Source organism: Lepisma saccharinum, chromosome 20, assembly GCF_977018435.1.
Source record: "Lepisma saccharinum chromosome 20, izLepSacc3.1, whole genome shotgun sequence".
Lineage (NCBI taxonomy): Eukaryota > Metazoa > Arthropoda > Insecta > Zygentoma > Lepismatidae > Lepisma > Lepisma saccharinum.
The window spans coordinates 22,659,918-22,678,094 of NC_139248.1; the positions used below are offsets into that span (position 1 = coordinate 22,659,918).

At 36.3% G+C, this 18,177-nt stretch overlaps 1 protein-coding gene across 2 annotated transcripts in view; it reads left to right on the top strand.

Moving 5' to 3' along the window:
- Positions 1-18,177, top strand: part of LOC146003552 (AP-5 complex subunit beta-1-like) — a 55,352-nt gene that overhangs the window by 26,864 nt on the left and 10,311 nt on the right. For both annotated transcript variants that reach the window (XM_083141848.1, XM_083141849.1), the window contains exons 7-14: positions 52-243; positions 2,040-2,301; positions 3,454-3,604; positions 4,933-5,164; positions 14,278-14,413; positions 14,640-14,746; positions 15,873-16,056; positions 16,567-16,683. In XM_083141848.1, the coding sequence (XP_082997974.1) occupies positions 52-243; positions 2,040-2,301; positions 3,454-3,604; positions 4,933-5,164; positions 14,278-14,413; positions 14,640-14,746; positions 15,873-16,056; positions 16,567-16,683 (1,381 nt within the window). The remainder of the gene's footprint in view (positions 1-51; positions 244-2,039; positions 2,302-3,453; positions 3,605-4,932; positions 5,165-14,277; positions 14,414-14,639; positions 14,747-15,872; positions 16,057-16,566; positions 16,684-18,177) is intronic.

The window sequence follows — 18,177 nt, forward strand, 5'->3', positions numbered from 1 at the left end:
TAGTATGAATATCATGTTAACTTATTGATTTCAAATTTCTCTTCCTTGCAGGTTATGTCTTTTCTTTTGGACCAACTCCATCTTACAACTGCCCAGGGAGCTGTCTACATTTCAACTCAAATAATAGACATAATGCTTAGTCAAGAAAATCTGCAAACCTCCATCCAGATCCTGAAGCCTCTAATGCTGAATCACATGCACACATTTAGCTTACCAGTCTTTCATGTAGTTGTGCATTTAGAGGTAAGTTGCCATAATAATGCATGCCATTTTGAAATTCTGCTTTATCCTTACTCCAACTGACCGCAAAGTAGAAAAATGCATGATGAAATTGAAATATATTTCTCAAGAAACGTTATTGATTTTGTGTTTACTTTTTATATGCATTTAAATAATCATCTGTTCTTCTTTTTTCTCTTTCTTTGGCAAGGGTTGCTTGCAAGAACATTTTAATACACTGAAGCACATGTGCTTTTATGTATAATAAGTCATGTTGTCAGCACAAAGTATAATTAAGTCATGCAGCAACTAAATTTTTTACATATTGTCAATAAATTTCTTTCACAATTTTATCGTATTGGTGTTCTTGACAATAATAAGAAAATTGAACAGGTGTTCTTAAAATAAATTTCTAGTTTTTCCCATACATACATTAATTTTGGAGAGTAATATATCATCCCTGTTTGTAATTTTATATTGGATTGCTCCACCATCAATTTTTAATTTATTTTTTAGCTTCTTGATTCTTTATTAAGCGTAAATGACTGTTGTGAAACAGTGTGCAATTTTTGGTTACAATTTTGTATTTTTAAAAACTAGCATTTGCATTGGGAACCACCACACACACACACACACATAGCATGTTATTTGTTGAGGATGAGACAAATCTTTGTATTATTTAAACTTCCTCAAGCATCATTTGGTAACAATGAAATACACGATCAGGACTGTATATTTGGGCTGTAAATTGAAAAGTGGCAACACTGTCAGGAAGAGGTGAAAACACTGTGCATGTGCTATCAGGCAGTGAGCATTGTCAGCTGGGGCCCATGCCCGTGTGTGGAGTACCAAAAGTGTTCGGTGCAGCGAGTGTTGTTGTTTACGTACGAGGTTGAAATGAACACCATTTTGTGTCCTGCCCTAAAATGTGTGTACAAAGGTAGAACAGCGATTGTGGATCCAAATCCAGCTGTCGAGTGGCAAAATTGCACGAGAATATCATCAAGACTTGCATGAAGCATGCCACAACAATACCTAACTGTATCTGATTGTTACACAATGGATAGGTGGCTATCTTCATGAGGTGTGCGTCAGTGAGAACAACCTCAACATGAGAAAATTGCATCATGCTGGGTTCCTGATATTGTCACCATTGTGCAACAATGAGATACAGCTAGGTGTTGTTGCTACAGGCTTCATGCAAGTTTTGATTACATTCCTGTACATTTTTGTCACAGGCCACCTGGATTTTGATCTACAATTGCTCTTCTACCTTCGTGATCATGTTTTAGGCCAGTACACAAAATGGTGTTCCTTTCAACCTCGTACATTACCAACAGCATTCTCTGCACCGACCACTTTTGGTACTCCACACATCGACATGGGTCCCAACTGACAATGCCCACTGCCTGATAGCACATGCATGGTGTTATCACCTCTTCCTGACAGTGTTGCCACTTTTAAATTTACAATTCCCGTATCAATAACTATTTATCCTTCTCTCTTCCCCTCCCTCCCTTCCTTGAAGAGTAATTTTTGCATTTTTCAGGGGATCAAGGTGGAAGCATTAAAATGCAGGAAGATATCGAATTTAGGAATGTGTTTATATTTATCTCTATTCAAATCATGTATAAGGCAGGAAAATGTAAAATCGGAGTTCTACTTCATGTATAATTTTTATTCACTAATATAAGCGGCACATTGCTTCTGTTTATACGTGGATAAAATTTTTCCAACACAAGGTGTGTCACTGTGTACATAGAGAATTTTAACATTTTTATACAATATTTAGTTTAATTTTCAAATGATCCTTGTTTCAGAAAAACCTTGGCCATAAAATATTTGAGTTTGCAGACCATGAATCGCATGTACAGAACTTGTTGTCGAATTCAAACCACCCTGCACTGCCTGCATCAGTCCGGTTGGTGTTCCTAGGATGGCTGCAGGATTACCTTTCGAGAAATACAAGGCTTAGTGCTACCATCGGGAGAGTGGACTGCCTCTTCCCAAGCTGTTTTGATGGAGCAGAAACGCAGCAGAAAAAACTTATATTGTTAAGTTCAATGTTAAAGCATAAAAAAGGTTTGTACACTACATATTTCATTCACACTGTGTGTGATTATAATGACAATAGCGTAGGAAACGAGTCCGCCGATTTTACGAGGGTTGCAGCAAAAGTCATGGCAACTATTTTTTCCACGATAATGTGGGTCAGGCAAGAAATTGTACGTCAGAGGTAACACTTGACTACAACCATATTTAAGCCCCTGATTTAACATTTAATTATGATAGACTCATGGAACGAGGTTCAAAGCACATTTGCTGTAATTTTTTTTAAAAAATAATACGTGTACGCACAACGTGCATTTCTGATTATTTTCGTTGGGATATTTGAAAGCAAAAGTCTTCCAACCACCATCCCTACACACCCTCAACAAACTTAAAGATTGGATCCGGGAAGAGGTGGCTTAAATTTCTGCCCTGCAATGTGATGTTTAAGCTACCCAAAAGACTTATAGTGTGTGTAGAACAAAATGGAGGTCATCTTAGTATCCCTAATGTTTACTTCAAATAAATCAAAATGTAAAGATTGTACTTTCTTTTGGTATTTCTTCTTCAATGAATAAAGTAGTTCATCATGTTTTAATTATGTATTATTTTGTCTTTAGTGTGGAGTATTTAAAATCGCCTGATTCATTGCCACACCCTATACTATAGAAATTGCTAATGTCAAAGATGTTTCCATTACCGACCATACCCAGAACCTATCCTGAACATTGCCCAACTTCTAAAAGCACTGTAAAAGGAGTAAAGAACCTGCCTTGGGAGGAAAACATAGGGAAACTGCCAGGAGTCCACAAAACCCATGGTAAGTTAACTAGAGAGTACTGTTGCCAACCTTGAAAATAATTAAGTTTGTAGAGTTGATGTGATCAGCACAGTGTTTCCCCAGGCAGCCATTTATTAGAGGCTTGGTGAACCCCAGAGCAGAGGCATTGCTGGAAAAATTCCCCACCCATCCAGGGAATTGAACCCAGGTCTTCCTTATGATATCCAGATGCACAACCAACTGGATAACTGCTGCTCTTCTATTTGTACACTAGGGACATTAGAATTAGAGAACTGCATATTTCTGGTTTAAAAATAAATGTCTGAAGGATAAATCGTGCGATTCCTGCACATTACACCAGTAACATGTAGATCCAAGAAGAATTAGTATTATTTCTCTTTTAGGTAAAACACCCATGGTGTTGTTGCAGGCTGTAGAAATGCTGCAGAGAAGAGCCAAGTATGCCTCTTCTGTACGTACAAAGTCAGCTGTGTTGAGAGTCCTGTACAGATATCTTCTGGATCACAAGAATGACATGGAACAGGAAATTCCAAGGTAAATATGAAGGTACTTTTAGGGTGGGTCACCATACAATGCTCACAAATGTTCTCTTGCAAAGGGCTCCTGTGTAGTCACGTGGTTAGCACTCTTGCCTTAGGTGCAGGCAGTTTCAGGTTTGATTCCTGATGTTGGCTCCAAAATTTCAGTGTTGACAACATTGTGAGGTCTAGTGGTGAGCCAGCACAATATTAGCCAGCTCTGGTTTTAAAAGTCAGAAAACAGTGGAGGTGGAACATATCACATGGGAGTTACATGGTCAAATGTAATTTGTGTTACCACAGTCAATCCGGCAATGATCACTTTGTAATTGAGACTTCAAAACATCTGGGGATGTAATCTGTGTTAAAGAATGTTCCAGAGAAATTTCTTATTGCACCTTTTCTTTTACCAGTTTAGGTTTTATAGTCCCTTGTGGCATATGATCATCAATAAATTTCTGTTTTTTTTCTGGCAGAATTTCATTTCATGTGCATCTTGTGAAGGAAAACATGATATTTCAGTGAAGAAAAGAAAAGACTGACACTAGCAATTGAGGTTAAGCCAGTACCACTTAGAACCCGTACTGATGCCAACAGTCTTACTGATTCCCACCAATACTGATGTTTGAAAGTTGTTCAAATTGTTGATTAAATTAGAGACATCAATTTGCCTTAAAATATTCGAGAATTACATCAAAATATTACAATAGCTAGTGTGTAAGTACAAATCCATTTTTTTCCCAATATTGCTGTTGCAAAATAAATGAAAACTTCAAATTTTGTATAGTTTGCAGGATAATTAGACTTCGCAATTTTGGTACTGATACTATTGGTATTCGCCGATACCGATACATTGATATTGGTATCAGCTCAGCCCCACTGTCAACATATCACAAGGTGCTAATAAATAAAGCCTCATCATATAATGAGTTAACATTTTCGATGGAGTTTGCAGGGAAACAACATTCCTATGGTACCCAAAAGGTAGATGCCCATCTACCTTGGGTGGTGTAGCTTCACGAACAGAGCTAGCACCACCAACTAGTGACTTGTTTCAATGAACACCTGTCACTAGGATGGCAACAGTTTACAAGTACTGACATTATATAAGAAATAAATTTTAGAGTTGTAACAACTTTTTTTTTGTCTGAATCAGTATCACCTGTTAATTAATTTGCTATTAATATCTTGAAAAATGATGGATTTCTATTGGTCCACCTTGCAGCTTTACCATGTAAATCTACCAATTTTGTTTTACTGTATCTTAGATTCATTATGGATTTATCACAATAAAGAACTAGGATAGGCCTTAATATTTTGTACACTTTGTCAATTATTTTTCAGAATTCTGGTTGCGATGACATTGGGGGAAATTTCATTCACACCATTTGTATTGTACTTCCTTGACTGCATATCTAGTTTGTACCCAACATCACAGCTACCATCAACAATACTGAGTATGCTGGTGTGTGCGTTAACACAGCCTCACATGGAAGTAACACATGTGAACTTCCACTATGTGCTGCAGATATTTCAGAGGGCTTCGAAACAGGAGTCTGAGATTTGTCAACCAAAGGTACATATTGCAAAAAAATTACTCTGCACAAAGTACTTAAGACTTAAGAATATCGTTTACCACATGTTTCTGCTTTTACAGTGTTAATTTTCCAGAAGATGTTGGATTTGTAAATCCACTGAAAAGTTTATATTTTTCTGAAGTTAGATTTTGGTTTGTTCATGATAAAATTAAAACATCTACCTTTCTAACAATATTCTAGTTTTGTATCATGTCCCCCCCCCCCTTCTGCATTTTCATTTAACTTCACATTTTCAAATCCCAGTGGAACAGATTAATTGATACTCTATCATTATCGGCCAATATAGGAATATATCTATATTGGTTTGTCGATAAATTAGGTAAGTTTAAATACCTGGCATTTCTGCAAATTGCATGTGATTTAGTACAAAATTATGCCATTTTGTTTGTTTTTAATGAATATAAATGTATATTTAATCTAATTCTCAATTCAACTCTACTGGGTCTGATTGTAAGAATGAGAAGTTTGAGAAGTCACTATACCAGGTGGGGCATCTGAAAGTACCACCGGAAATATTTCGTGAACAACAATAAATATTGAAAAACTGTTTTCGCAGATATATAGGTATGAGAGGGGCTCATGAAATTAGTGGACACAATACGTTCAACTACGCAAGGAAGTACGATTTTCAACATAAACTTAGTTGTTGTTTTTTTTAATGGAAACCCCATTTTATTTTCAGCACTTTTGAAAGTACGGAAAAAACATTAAGAATGGCGTTTGTTACATTGTAATACGTCAAGTAGTTCTCAAGTAATTGTAACCTGAAGTTGATGCTTGAAACAAACATTCTCACAAGTTGATTTGTGTGTCATAACATGCATATCCCCCTTTAGATGCCATTCGTGTATCGTAACAAACATGTTACTCTTTTGCATACTATGTGTTATGCTTAGGAAAGTTGTTAGGTTCCAACAACTGCAGGTTACAATAAAATGTCTAGTTTGTACATAAGTAAGTTTTGACAAATTATCTAAAAGGTTCTGATACATCTTTCTGAGTTAACAAGTAAGTAGGGAGAACGCTTCGTTCTAGGCCACCCCCGAAATTTTGGTTTACTTTTATTGTGTACACCTATACAGTAATATACTCAAAATCGAACTTTGACTCTTACAAAAGTGACACAATACAAGCGCAAAAAAAAAGTCAAAGCTCAAATTCCAATTTTCATAGTGCAAAATTGCTAATTTTTGAAAATCCCTCTATAACTTTTGCTAAAATTTTATTTTTCAATAATTAAAGCGAAGTGCTAAGTTAAAATTAAGTGCTAAGTTACTTCCGGTCTACTTCCGGTCCACTTCCGGTCCACTTCTGGTCTACTTCCGGTCTACTTCCGGTCTACTTCCGGTTTACTTCCGGTCTACTTCCGGTTTACTTCCGGTCTACTTCCGGTTTACTTCCGGTTTACTTGACAGACATCTGTGGGTTACTGTGGTGTTTTCTGATTGGCTTACTGTTTCAGATGCGGTTCGCGCTTAGGATACTTAAAGGGTTTTCGTATTACAAATTAGTTAATATTGCGAGAATATTTGAAGAGTATAAAGGTGTTTTTCCAGTGCTCCTCAGTAGTCAGAGAAGGGGGTACGAGTAAATACCCTCCTCTCCCCAAAATCTAACAATTTCATAGTGAGTTCTCTTAGTGTAATTTAACTGATTTTAGCTGATTTTACAAGTATAAAAACTGAAAATTTGTTTTACGCAAGAGTTCAAATTCCAATTTTATTGTATAAAAATTTGTTTATAGTTGCAGAAGTTCAAAAAACACAGTTCTACTATTGCATTCCACAATATGTCTAAAAGTATATCGAACTAGACGGGTCTAATAATTTCTTAAATGCAATTATTTTTCCAAAGAAACTTCTGCAACACAGAAATGTTGGCAAGAATTCTCATCTAACTTAGTTGTTGACAAAATCAATAGTTTTGCATTCCCCGAGTGTGCGTGCGTGTGTGTAGATGTGACGTCAACTTCTTAAGAATCTCACGTCAATAATACTAGCTTGGGAAGGTCGTGACATTTTTTTTTCTCTATAAAAAGAGATAGAGGATCATGTAACTTGCTTGACGTAGACAGGATGTCAACAATGCATTCATAACTAACATGTGATTATTCAAAAATTCAAATAGTGCAGTGGAAAACAACTAACTTAGTTTAAAAGTGTTTTTTTTTCTAGTAAATAGAATCTTATTAAATTTTGACTTGATTGTGAGTTTTGTGTTTTTCCCCGAGAAAATTTATATATAAATACCAAGAAACTTCTATTTAAATAACATCTTGTAAAAAATGACAACTTGTATAACTGACTTACCACTTGAACTGCTATACAAGATTTTTGAATACACAGTCGATGGAGGTGAGGATGTTGCGAGACTCGTTGAGTTAAGCAAAATAGTGCCTGAATTTCGTCCACCGTGCAAGATGATTTTTATGGATAATCTTCGCAAAATAAGTGGTATTAAAAAGTTACAGAATTCTGATTCTCTTTTTCGAGCTGCAAGCAAAAAATTGGCCGATAGAATGGACGAGCTTCATGAGGGGAGGGAAGGAAGGAGACGGTATACGGATGATTGGTATAAGTCAAATGCTGAAACAAACAGAATTATTACACAACTTATTGCTTGGACTGAGGCACGAACTTTTTTTCTAACCTGACATGATATATAAATAAAATACTATTACTAAAAAGGAGATAAACGGATTAACTTTTGCAAGCAACCAAATCTTATGAAATATTGATAAAAGATATGCTTAATAATATAAACAAATGAAAATTATATTAAAGAGGAAATAAAATAAAAAGTAGAATTAATTCAGGAAATGCATGTTATTTTTCTCTAAGAAATTAAAAGTTAAAATATATAAAATAGTAATTTTACTTGTAGTATTATATTGCATTTCCTGAATTAAGTCTTCTTTTTATTTTATTTCCTCTTTAATATAATTTTTCTTTCATATCTCGCACTGTTATGGAGATATATCTAGTGAAACTATTTCGTGCCCTTTTCTGCAAGGTTTCTATGCATATTTTACACTTTACTTGACATTCTGGCATATAACGGGGGAAAATTATTGCCTGTGATACTTTGTTGATGCCTACTATTGTGGCGTATTGCCTGTGTGACATCATACATCCAAGATGGCTGCCTCTGCAGACATTAACAAACAAAAATTACCCTAACTCCTTAACTCCTTTAGGAGTAATTTTGACCATTTGTAAGTTTGTTGGGTTTTTACACGAAAGGAAGACATGTGTATGAAGGATGCTTTCATTTGGAGGCATGCAATCATGTATTACATACATGACAACCATACATGACGTCAAATCCAAGATGGCCACCTTGGAGGTTCTGCACATGATATACTGTCCATATCCTCATTATCCTTTATCAGATTTTTCCACAGGCATTTTCTGTTAATAAAAAACAAGTGAGAAATTTTAATTATTATTATTTGAATTTGGAATTTGATTATAAAAATTTGGGTGCGTCAGCACTTAGCCTATTTTGCACCCGTCACAATATATGGGGTCCAGCCCCTTACCGTTACAAATAACAACTCTAACGTTGCATAACTAAAAATCTTAAAATATTCTCACTTCCGTTAAAAACTGAGGCTTTAAAGGGACACTCAGCACACATAAGGACAAACAATAACAAAGACAGGACAACACACAGAATTATACTGTCCATAGGGCCAGTCGCCAGAGCCTCGTTTGTCTGCAAAATTGAGTCCAGGGTGTACTACGTGGAAGTGAGGTTGACAATTGGGTGTCCTACGTGGAAGGATCACACCTTACACCCCTAATTATTATTATTATCAGTATCATTTCTATTATTATAAATATTACAGTAATGGAGTAATAACATCACCTGTGAATTCCACATTGCCTTTTGAAATTTAAGCAGCTCACCTGTCATCAAGATTGAGAGTGGTTGTAATCATTTGAGAAATATCATCATCAATATAGTCACTTTATTCAAATTCCTCGTCACTCTTATATGAGTCTCTGTCCTGTAAGTCATTGTTTTCACAGTTTTCTTCATCTGCACTACAAAGACACAGTTCAGTACGTCGCAGAGACTGATCCCGGCATATGCATGAGCATTTCCTCTTTCCACAACCACATGTCAACTGTAATCTTCTCTGAAGTTCTAGGTAGTGTGAATATGACAAGAATGATCTTTTTGTTATCCTCATTTTCCTCTTTCTCCATTCAACAGCCTATTGGGCTGCGTAGATTTAGATGTTTCTTTTCTGCTTTTATTTCACTCCAATATACTTGGAAGTAACTCCTCCTGGTGAAAGGTGTGAGGGTCACTTTGGCGGCAGCGTTCACACTATCTATTAATGGTATCCCAGTTTGTGTTTGTACTTGCAAAGAAGGCAAAAAAGTTGTTGTTGAACTCATTTGATGGCGCAGAAGATGATGTGCTTGAATCTTGGTTCTCCTGGATTTGATGAACAAGATGACAGAATGAAAGAATGAATTGATTTATTTTACTTCTCGTTTCTGCTACTTTTGACTAATTTCAAAGATGCAAATGAATTATATGATGAAATAGATGAAAGGACAATCACAAACACATATGGGCAGCACACAACTCAAGTTCCATGGATCCAGACCTCAGAGCATTGATTGATTGATTATTGAGTTGGTGTTTTATTTAAGTCCACTTTATGCACAGTAAGGTTAATTGGGACTGGACCTACAATTTAAAGTGGGATCTGAACCGCTATATGTGCCTCCACCAGGTAACGAACTCTGGACCCCTTGATTACAAGGCGACGATGATACCACTGTGCCATCAGGGAGGCCCTAGACATCAGAGCGATGTTAGTCTGCTAAATGCAGTCCAGGGTGTACTTCGTGGAAGTGAGGTTGATATTTGGGTGTCTCTTACACACAGAATATGATGACAGGATTTTTAAGATGAATATGATGATAGGATTTTGCATGACACCAAAATTAAATATTTCAGCAAATTATGATTATATCTGTTCGCGAAAAGGGATGTTAAAGGCTCAGGTCTTGCTCCAACCAAAGTTCCCCTCGCACTTTTTATCAGAACGAGTTATTTCAAAGTATTGGAGTCAAATAAAACCAGAAAAGAATCATCCAATAGGCTGTTGATGGGAAAAGAGAAAATGAGGATGACAAGAAGATCATTCCTGTCATATTGACACTGCCTAGAGCTCCGGAGAATGTTGAATGAGGAAGTCACAGGCGACGTCATTACTCCTTTACTATAATACGGTAGTGTCCAAAAAGTAGAGAAATGGAAGGGGGAGAATTGCACGATCAACATAAATAAGTACCAAGGAGTGTACCTCACCTTACGCGCATAGGCAACAGTACTGCTAGTGTCAAATAGGCCCGTGATTGAAAGGTAAACAAAATACAACATATCAGAATAAGAGTGCCTCATTCTGTATCGAACGCTCATTGTGATCGGAGGACAATCTCTTGGTAAAGTGTTTCATGTACAGTAAGAACATGGCACAAAGACGACAATGAAGAATCATCGGACGTCTGGAAGCAGGTCAAACTCAGACTGAAGTCACGGTAGCGTTGACTGTGCCACAGTCATTTCCAGGCTTTGACGACAGTTCCAAGACACAGTAGGTGTTCATGGTAGGCCGGAACAAGGTTGTAAACGAGTAGCAGCGCCGCAACAGGGCTGATATCTGGCATTAACTACACGACGAAACCGGACGATGCCTGCAAGGCAACTGTCCTCAAAGCTTGCAGCCACCTCAGGGGTTAGAGTTTCTCTCACCAAACTGTGTACCGGAGACTCATGACAGCTGGTCTGTATGTGTGTCCTGCTTGAACCAGTGCACAGAATGGCCCGCTTACAGTGGAGTCAGCATCATCGAAATTGAACCCTGAACGAATGGAGGAACATGCTCTTTCACAGATCAGTTCAGATTCAGTTTGGAAAATGATTCCCATCGCACATTAATCTGGAGAGAACCTCGATCACGATTTAATCCAAGGAATATCGTGAAAAGGGATCAGTTTGGTCAAGATGGAATATTTGGTATGGGAAGACATCATGCTCAATGGACGTACAGAGCTGCACGTCTCTGCTGGAGGTAATCTTAAAACCCCGAGGCACAGAAGCGAGGTACTCCAACAACATGTGTGACTTTTCAGAGGCGCAGTCGGCTCAGACTTCAACTTCAAGGATGAAAAGATGATAATACATGTGTGCATCGAACCAAATTGGTGGATGACTTTCTTGAAGGTGAATAAATCCACCGCATGGACTGGCCACAAGGTCCCCAGACATAAATCCTGTAGTGTCTTAAGGAAAAGAGTTAGCTCGCGATCCTCCAACAAAGACATTTCTAGAGCTCCGCTCTCCTCTTCATGGGAAATGGAACCAGCTGTCTGTAGAACTCTTGAACCACTTTGTAAATAGCATCATGCTACGTCATTGCAAGGTTGTGTAGCTGTTAGGAATAACTTCACCCCATCACAAGCCACTTTCTTTCGTCAAGGAAGTATCTTATATTTTCTTATTTTTTGCATGTGCGTCTTTGCACTAAAAAAAAATGTTAATTTCATGCATTTTACTCTATTGTATAGCTACCATATAACGTTTTGATTAATTTTCACTATGTTTTATGCAGTTCTGTCACTTTATTAATAAAACATTTTCTCATATCTTAGTTATGCTTAACTTTTAGACACTACTGTAGTTATAAAAATTATAATAATATTTTCACTTTTTAATTATTAACAGAAAATGCCTGTGGAAAAATCTGATAATCGAACTCTAAATCAGGATATGGACAGTATATCATGTGCAGAACCTCCAAGGTGGCCATCTTGGATTTCGGACGTCATGTATGGTTTCTGACACATTTGTAATACATGATTGCATGCCTCCAAATGAAAGCATCCTTCATACACATGTCTTCCGTTCATGTAAAAACCCAACAAAGTTACAAATGGTCAAAATTACTCCTAAAGGAGTTAGGGTAGTTTTTGTTTGTTAATGTCTGCAGAGGCAGCCATCTTGGATGTATGATGTCACACAGGCAATAATTTTCCCCCCTTTATATGCCAGAATGTCAAGTAAAGTGTAAAATATGCATAGAATCCTTGCAGAAAGGTCATGAAATAGTTTCACTAGATGTATCTCCATAACAGTGTATAACCGATTATTTTGAGGACTGATTATTTCTTCCAAGAACGAGGTTAGAGAGATTAACACCCCTCACGCAAAATGAACTGTCCTTACTATGCATTGTGTAAAGGGACAAAGAAAAACGGGGTGAAGTTTTTCGAGCAGTGTTTGTAGAGCCTTTGAGTGAAAAGCCACGTTACTTTGCGTGTTGGCTGCAGAAGTTTACATGCAGCAGTTGGCGTCGAGATCTCTGGGTATGGAGAATTCGCGAATTTGATTGTGCTATTGGCAGCAAGTTGCAGTTAGTTCTTCATGGACTGTTTTTGTAGATGTCGTCTGCCTAGTGGACAGTTAACAGTGACCTGTGTTCCGGACATTTGAACGTTCTCGTGATTGGGAAAAGAGCTCACGGAATTGTATTTAAATACAGACTGTTTTTCTCGTGGCAACTTTTATAACATGAGAAGTGAAAAGAACACTGCAAGTGTGTAGTTGTGAACTGAGAATTTGCTAATCGAGGTGGCAACGTTGAGACCAAGTTCGACCGTTGAACTATGAATTCGGTGGTGAATTACTTCAAGGGATAGACGTCGAAGATCTTCGAGGGAAAGAAGACATCAAGGAGCTTCTGCCAATAGTGTTCCCCCCCAGAGAGCTCTCGAGATGTGTACTTTTATATCGTCGGATGTGTTGATTACAGTAAAAGTGAAAGCTCAGCGCTGAGTAAATTTCTTAAGTAGGTCGAACATATTCTTTTAATTGAGGTTAAAGTGTTTATTTTCTGTTTATTAATCTATGTTACTAACCTAAGATTAATCTAAGGCAACTGGAGGTAATTTTTGTATTAGTTTTAACTATGTAAAAACAAAGCCCTCCAGCTTTCCAGGGCAAATTAAAAATTTATTAACCGCTAGTTTATTTTAGAAGTTTTTTATTACAAACAGCAAAGAATCCTTGGGTTTTCTTAAGCAGTTTTAAAGTGTAAACTAGAAATGTAAAACAAAAATATGTTCTGGCATAAACGAAACGGCGACCCAAAAAGTCCAAAAACAACTTTTATCGTTATAAGTGCGAGATATGAAAAAAACGGTAAGAATCAATTTTGTTCCTTTTTCAATTCTGAACAAAACATGTATCTTTAAAAAAAATTCCAAAACCACTATTAAAGGAGTTCTGATGGATTTTCTTAGTGTAGGAAAAATGCAGCACATGCGTGCAGGCTGTATGCATGACGGCATCTGCACTCTGCTCTGCCAACAGGCATAATGAAGGATGTGCCTTCATGCTCAACTTCAGGTTACAATTACTTGAGAAATACTTGACATATTACAATGTAACAAAGCCATTCTTAATGATTTTTCCATACTTTCAAATGAGCTGAAAATAGAATGGGGTTTTCATTTAAAAAAACTAAGTTTATGTTAAGAATCGTACTTCCTTACGTAGTTGAACGTATTGTGTCCACTAATATCATAAGCCCCTCTCATACCTATATATCTGCAAAAGCAGTTTTTCAATATTTATTGTTGTTCACGAAATATTTCCAGTGGTACTTTTAGGTGCCCCACCCGGTATATGTATAATAAAACAACACGTATTGTTGAATTATATTAAATAAAGAATAAAAGGATTTTGTAATGTTTTAACTTACCACTAAATCAGTGTTGTTTTAAATAATACACACTATTCTTTTGAATGTATGATGTCTGTTCAAGAAAGACTTGCACAAAAATATATAAAAATGGATGATTATTTAGAAAAAAATCCATGCAAGTCTTTTTCGAACAGACCTCAGCTTAAACTCAACTTGCTATGATTGTAAGTTTATCAAAATGTTACACTCCCATGGTTTAAATCACACATTACTGTAATAACTAAACTGTTATATTGATCTAGCAAGTATATAGTTTTAAAAAAAATAGAATAGAAGATGTAATACATGGCTTTCTTTCAGGAAATATTGTCATACCTTCATCAGCAGTTGTCATCTGAAGAGTTGGTTAACTCACTGAGCTGGTTGGTAGGACATCAAATATTATCACTTTGCTATGAATTCATGAAACAATATGATACAGGATCTTTCTTTTATGGTAAGTATGTAGATGTGGTGCAATATTCAGCTCTTAGATAAAGGTATGAATTTATAGGAATTTGCCCCACCAACTGCTATGTAAAATTTTCTATTGTTCTACCAAATAATGAGTCAAATAACATTTATACCTATATTCTAACATTTTCTTGGACTGTTTGGTACTAGTATATTGTTCTATTACTTTTTAACTACCGTAATAACTATTGCTTTGCATTATTTTTCAGAGTTGTCTGAAGTTTTGAAAACATTCATGTTCTTCTGTGACGATGTGGATGTGCAAGACAGAGCTAAAATGTACCATGTTTTGCTGGCCTGTTTTTCCAACAAAAAGGTACTAAATGAAGTGATTTGTTTTTAGAATAAAGCGTATTAATTTTTTAAAAGAGAAGTGCTAATATCACTTTGAACCAGTACAGAGTCTTTCACATACAGTAGGCGCCCTCTAGTTCGGCCGCCTCGGGACCGAACCATAGGCTGAAGTAAAAAATGGCCGAATGAACCAAAGTAATGCAAAAAGACCAATAAATCCTATACATGGTACGGTCATACATTAAAATTAGTTATATGGTAGTTTAAACCATGTTGAAGTGTATTTTACTGTACAAATAACAAACTATATCTGGCCTACTTCGTACTTACCGACAACGTGATGTTTTTCTCGTCAGGTGTCGTCTACTTTCTTTACCTTCACTCACAAATGAAACTGTTGATAGCTGGTTCATTAAGTATGAAAATGAAACGAAAATCTCAAAACACAACGGTATAAACACTGTCACTAATTTATATGAGACAATAAAAAAAGTAAATGCTGTACAGTATTCCTTTTACTGAGTAGACAACACGTAGGCCAAAAGTAAAAACCGAACTGTTAAAAGATATTATTGGCCTACAAAACTAAAAAAAAAAAAAAGAAATCAGTAAGGGCAGGCCGAACCAAACGAAGCCAAACTAGAGGGCACGTACTGAACTGATATGTACATTAAAATTACCATCAATAATTCTAAGTTTTGTTATATTTCTTTGCAGCTTACCTTTTCTAATCTTACTATTTCATTGTTCTAAATTGTTTTGTAATCCATTTATGTACGTGGCAATGAAAAAAAGAAGAAAGGGAAAAATCGTGACAGTCTTAAATCTTACCTGTAATTTTTTTTGCAAGGAAATAATTAAGGTTTATTCATAAAAAAATAATATCTCAAAGGACTCCCGGACTCTTTGAAATGATATCTGATATTGGGATTCAATTTCAATAAATCAATTCATAGTGTCACTAGGATGTAGTTTGTGGTTAAGTGTCACTTGCCACTTTTCTCTTCCACTTCTGTGTGAATTCTCCCTAAAGCGGCTCTCAGCACAAATAGGAACAAGACGTTGCATTCTTCTAGAAACACCTGATGAATATACTGGCTGTGGTACCCAGTATGCCTCTCCTTATAATTGCTGTTTCTTGTTTATAGGTGAAAGAGGTGCTAAGGGCACCAAAGCAGAGTCTGACAGGGATGATGGCAAATGAAACTACATTTCAGTTGACATCCTCCATCAAGAAACTTAACAAGCCTCTTCTGAAACTGAGTAAAACTGGGAGAATGAGTGAAGTCAGTGTCTCGAGTGAAGAGAAATGTGAAAGACTGTTACCAAATAGTTAAGTATAAAATTATTTGTAATTCTCTGTTGCATTTCATGAAGTTTGATTTGTGTACATATAAACCAGCTTTCCCTGTAGGTCATTCTATGTCAAATCACCTAGTTCGTGTTGCCCACCGACATGGATCTCCATGAAATTTTGTATACTTGTAGCCTAGGTAAGAGATAACATCATTTTTACTTTTCTGTGGGCCTTTTAGTTTTACAGTTACAGAAGGTCAAAGTTTTCGGGATTTTCTTACATATGTCGCTCCTGAATCTTCATTGCAGGAGTGAAGCACATTAATAAAAAATAAAAATATATATATTTCAGTATGTAACCTTTTTATCTCCATGATTTTTTTTTTCTGTGAGCCAATCAAAGTGCCCAGGTTCGAAGAAAAATTGTCAGATGACTTCTGTGTTTTTCTCATTGTTGCAAGAAATGATATGTCAAAATGTGCTATAAGCTTGTATACGTGGTGCTTAATAATTCAAAACCAACACACTTTCTCATCTTCTTTACAGAAATTTTGGAATCATACAAGAAACTTTTGACTAACAATACAGCACTGAGGAAAGTGCATGTAAAATTTAGTCTTGATTACGTGAAAGATGCGGATGAAAAGTTACAATGTATTCGAGGTGAGTTCAGTATTATTATTCTTGTATGTATGTTTTACTTGCATTCTATAATTTCTAAATTAGTGATGATCAAGATTACAGTAACAATAGTGGAAGTAGGTATGTCTTCCAAAAATTTCACCTGGTGCAATCATAATCTTGATCCTCTGTATTAAAAGTGAAAGCCTGGAAAAGGGAGTGTTGGTTCTTCAAAACATAATACTTAAAAATGCATTATTTATTTGCATGCAATTGGTAATTGTGACAATCGAAGGCCACTCTAAAGAAAAAAAATAGTCCATTACCTAATCAATCCCCCTCTCTCTATCTGTGTGTGTGCGTGAGAGAGAGAGAGTGAGTGAGTGCACATATGCATGCATTGCAAATATGCATTTTTCCAAGTTTCTTATTCTCCCTACAAAAAATGTTAAGTGCATTATTATCAAGCACAGTTCAGAAGTTCCTCAGGAAATCTTCAATAACAATAACTACTTACCTGACTAAGTGCATACTGGTCTGAAGTTTCGTTAAGTATGTGCGAATAGTAAAAAGCCACCTGCTGTCAGAACAAAGAAATGTTTGGTTTGGTTTGATTTGGTGTTTTAAGTCCACTTTGTGCACAGTAAGGCTAATCGGGACTGGACCTACAGTTTAAAGTAGGATCCGAACCACTATGTGCCTCCACCAGGTATCAAACCCGGGACCCCTTGATTACAAGGCAACGATGCTACCATTGCGTCATTGGGGAGGCCCAACAAAGAAATGTGATGAAAGATGGAAGCAGTCTTGTCGACTTACCTGAAATAATTAAAAATCATCACTGTTATGAGGTAAAATGTTTATAGAAAGCAGCTAGGGGATAACAATGTTAACTCTGTATGCAGACAAAAGATATGAAACATGAAGAAAATAACTCTTCTGTTATTGCTGTTGCATACTACTCGTTATTTTCTTCAACAATCAATTAACAGAAAACCCATTAAACGTCTAATAATAGTATTAAAATGCCTTTCTTACAAAATTATTAATTGAAGGGCTCTGGAGTAAAACTTGATAACTGACATTTTGGTCATCATTGAGTTACAAAGTAAAAAGAGCTAAAAATATAATAGCTTGACAGATTAAATTTTCCATTTGCATCTGAAATGCATGTCTTCGCAGATAATTTGACAATTGACAGTGCTACCATTATTCAAAGTGTAATGATACAATGCCTCTAGCATAGTTCCTGTTATAATAAAATTGGTAAAAATATTCATTACATCACGTAAAGTCGTTATTTCATTCTATTGCCAGGAATAGAATTGCCACACAAATTTCTTTTGAGTTGTATCACTAGCAGATGACGCACAATTTTCAATCTTGTGGATATGGTGAGATTGGTGCAGGCGTGGGGAATCAGACACACTGTAGGGAGAATAGCAGTAGCTATTTGTGGGGACACAAGAAATGGCTCTTTCCCAAGGATCAACTTTCCTTAAGCTGTGGGAAATCCAGGCTTCGAGTAGGAGCAAG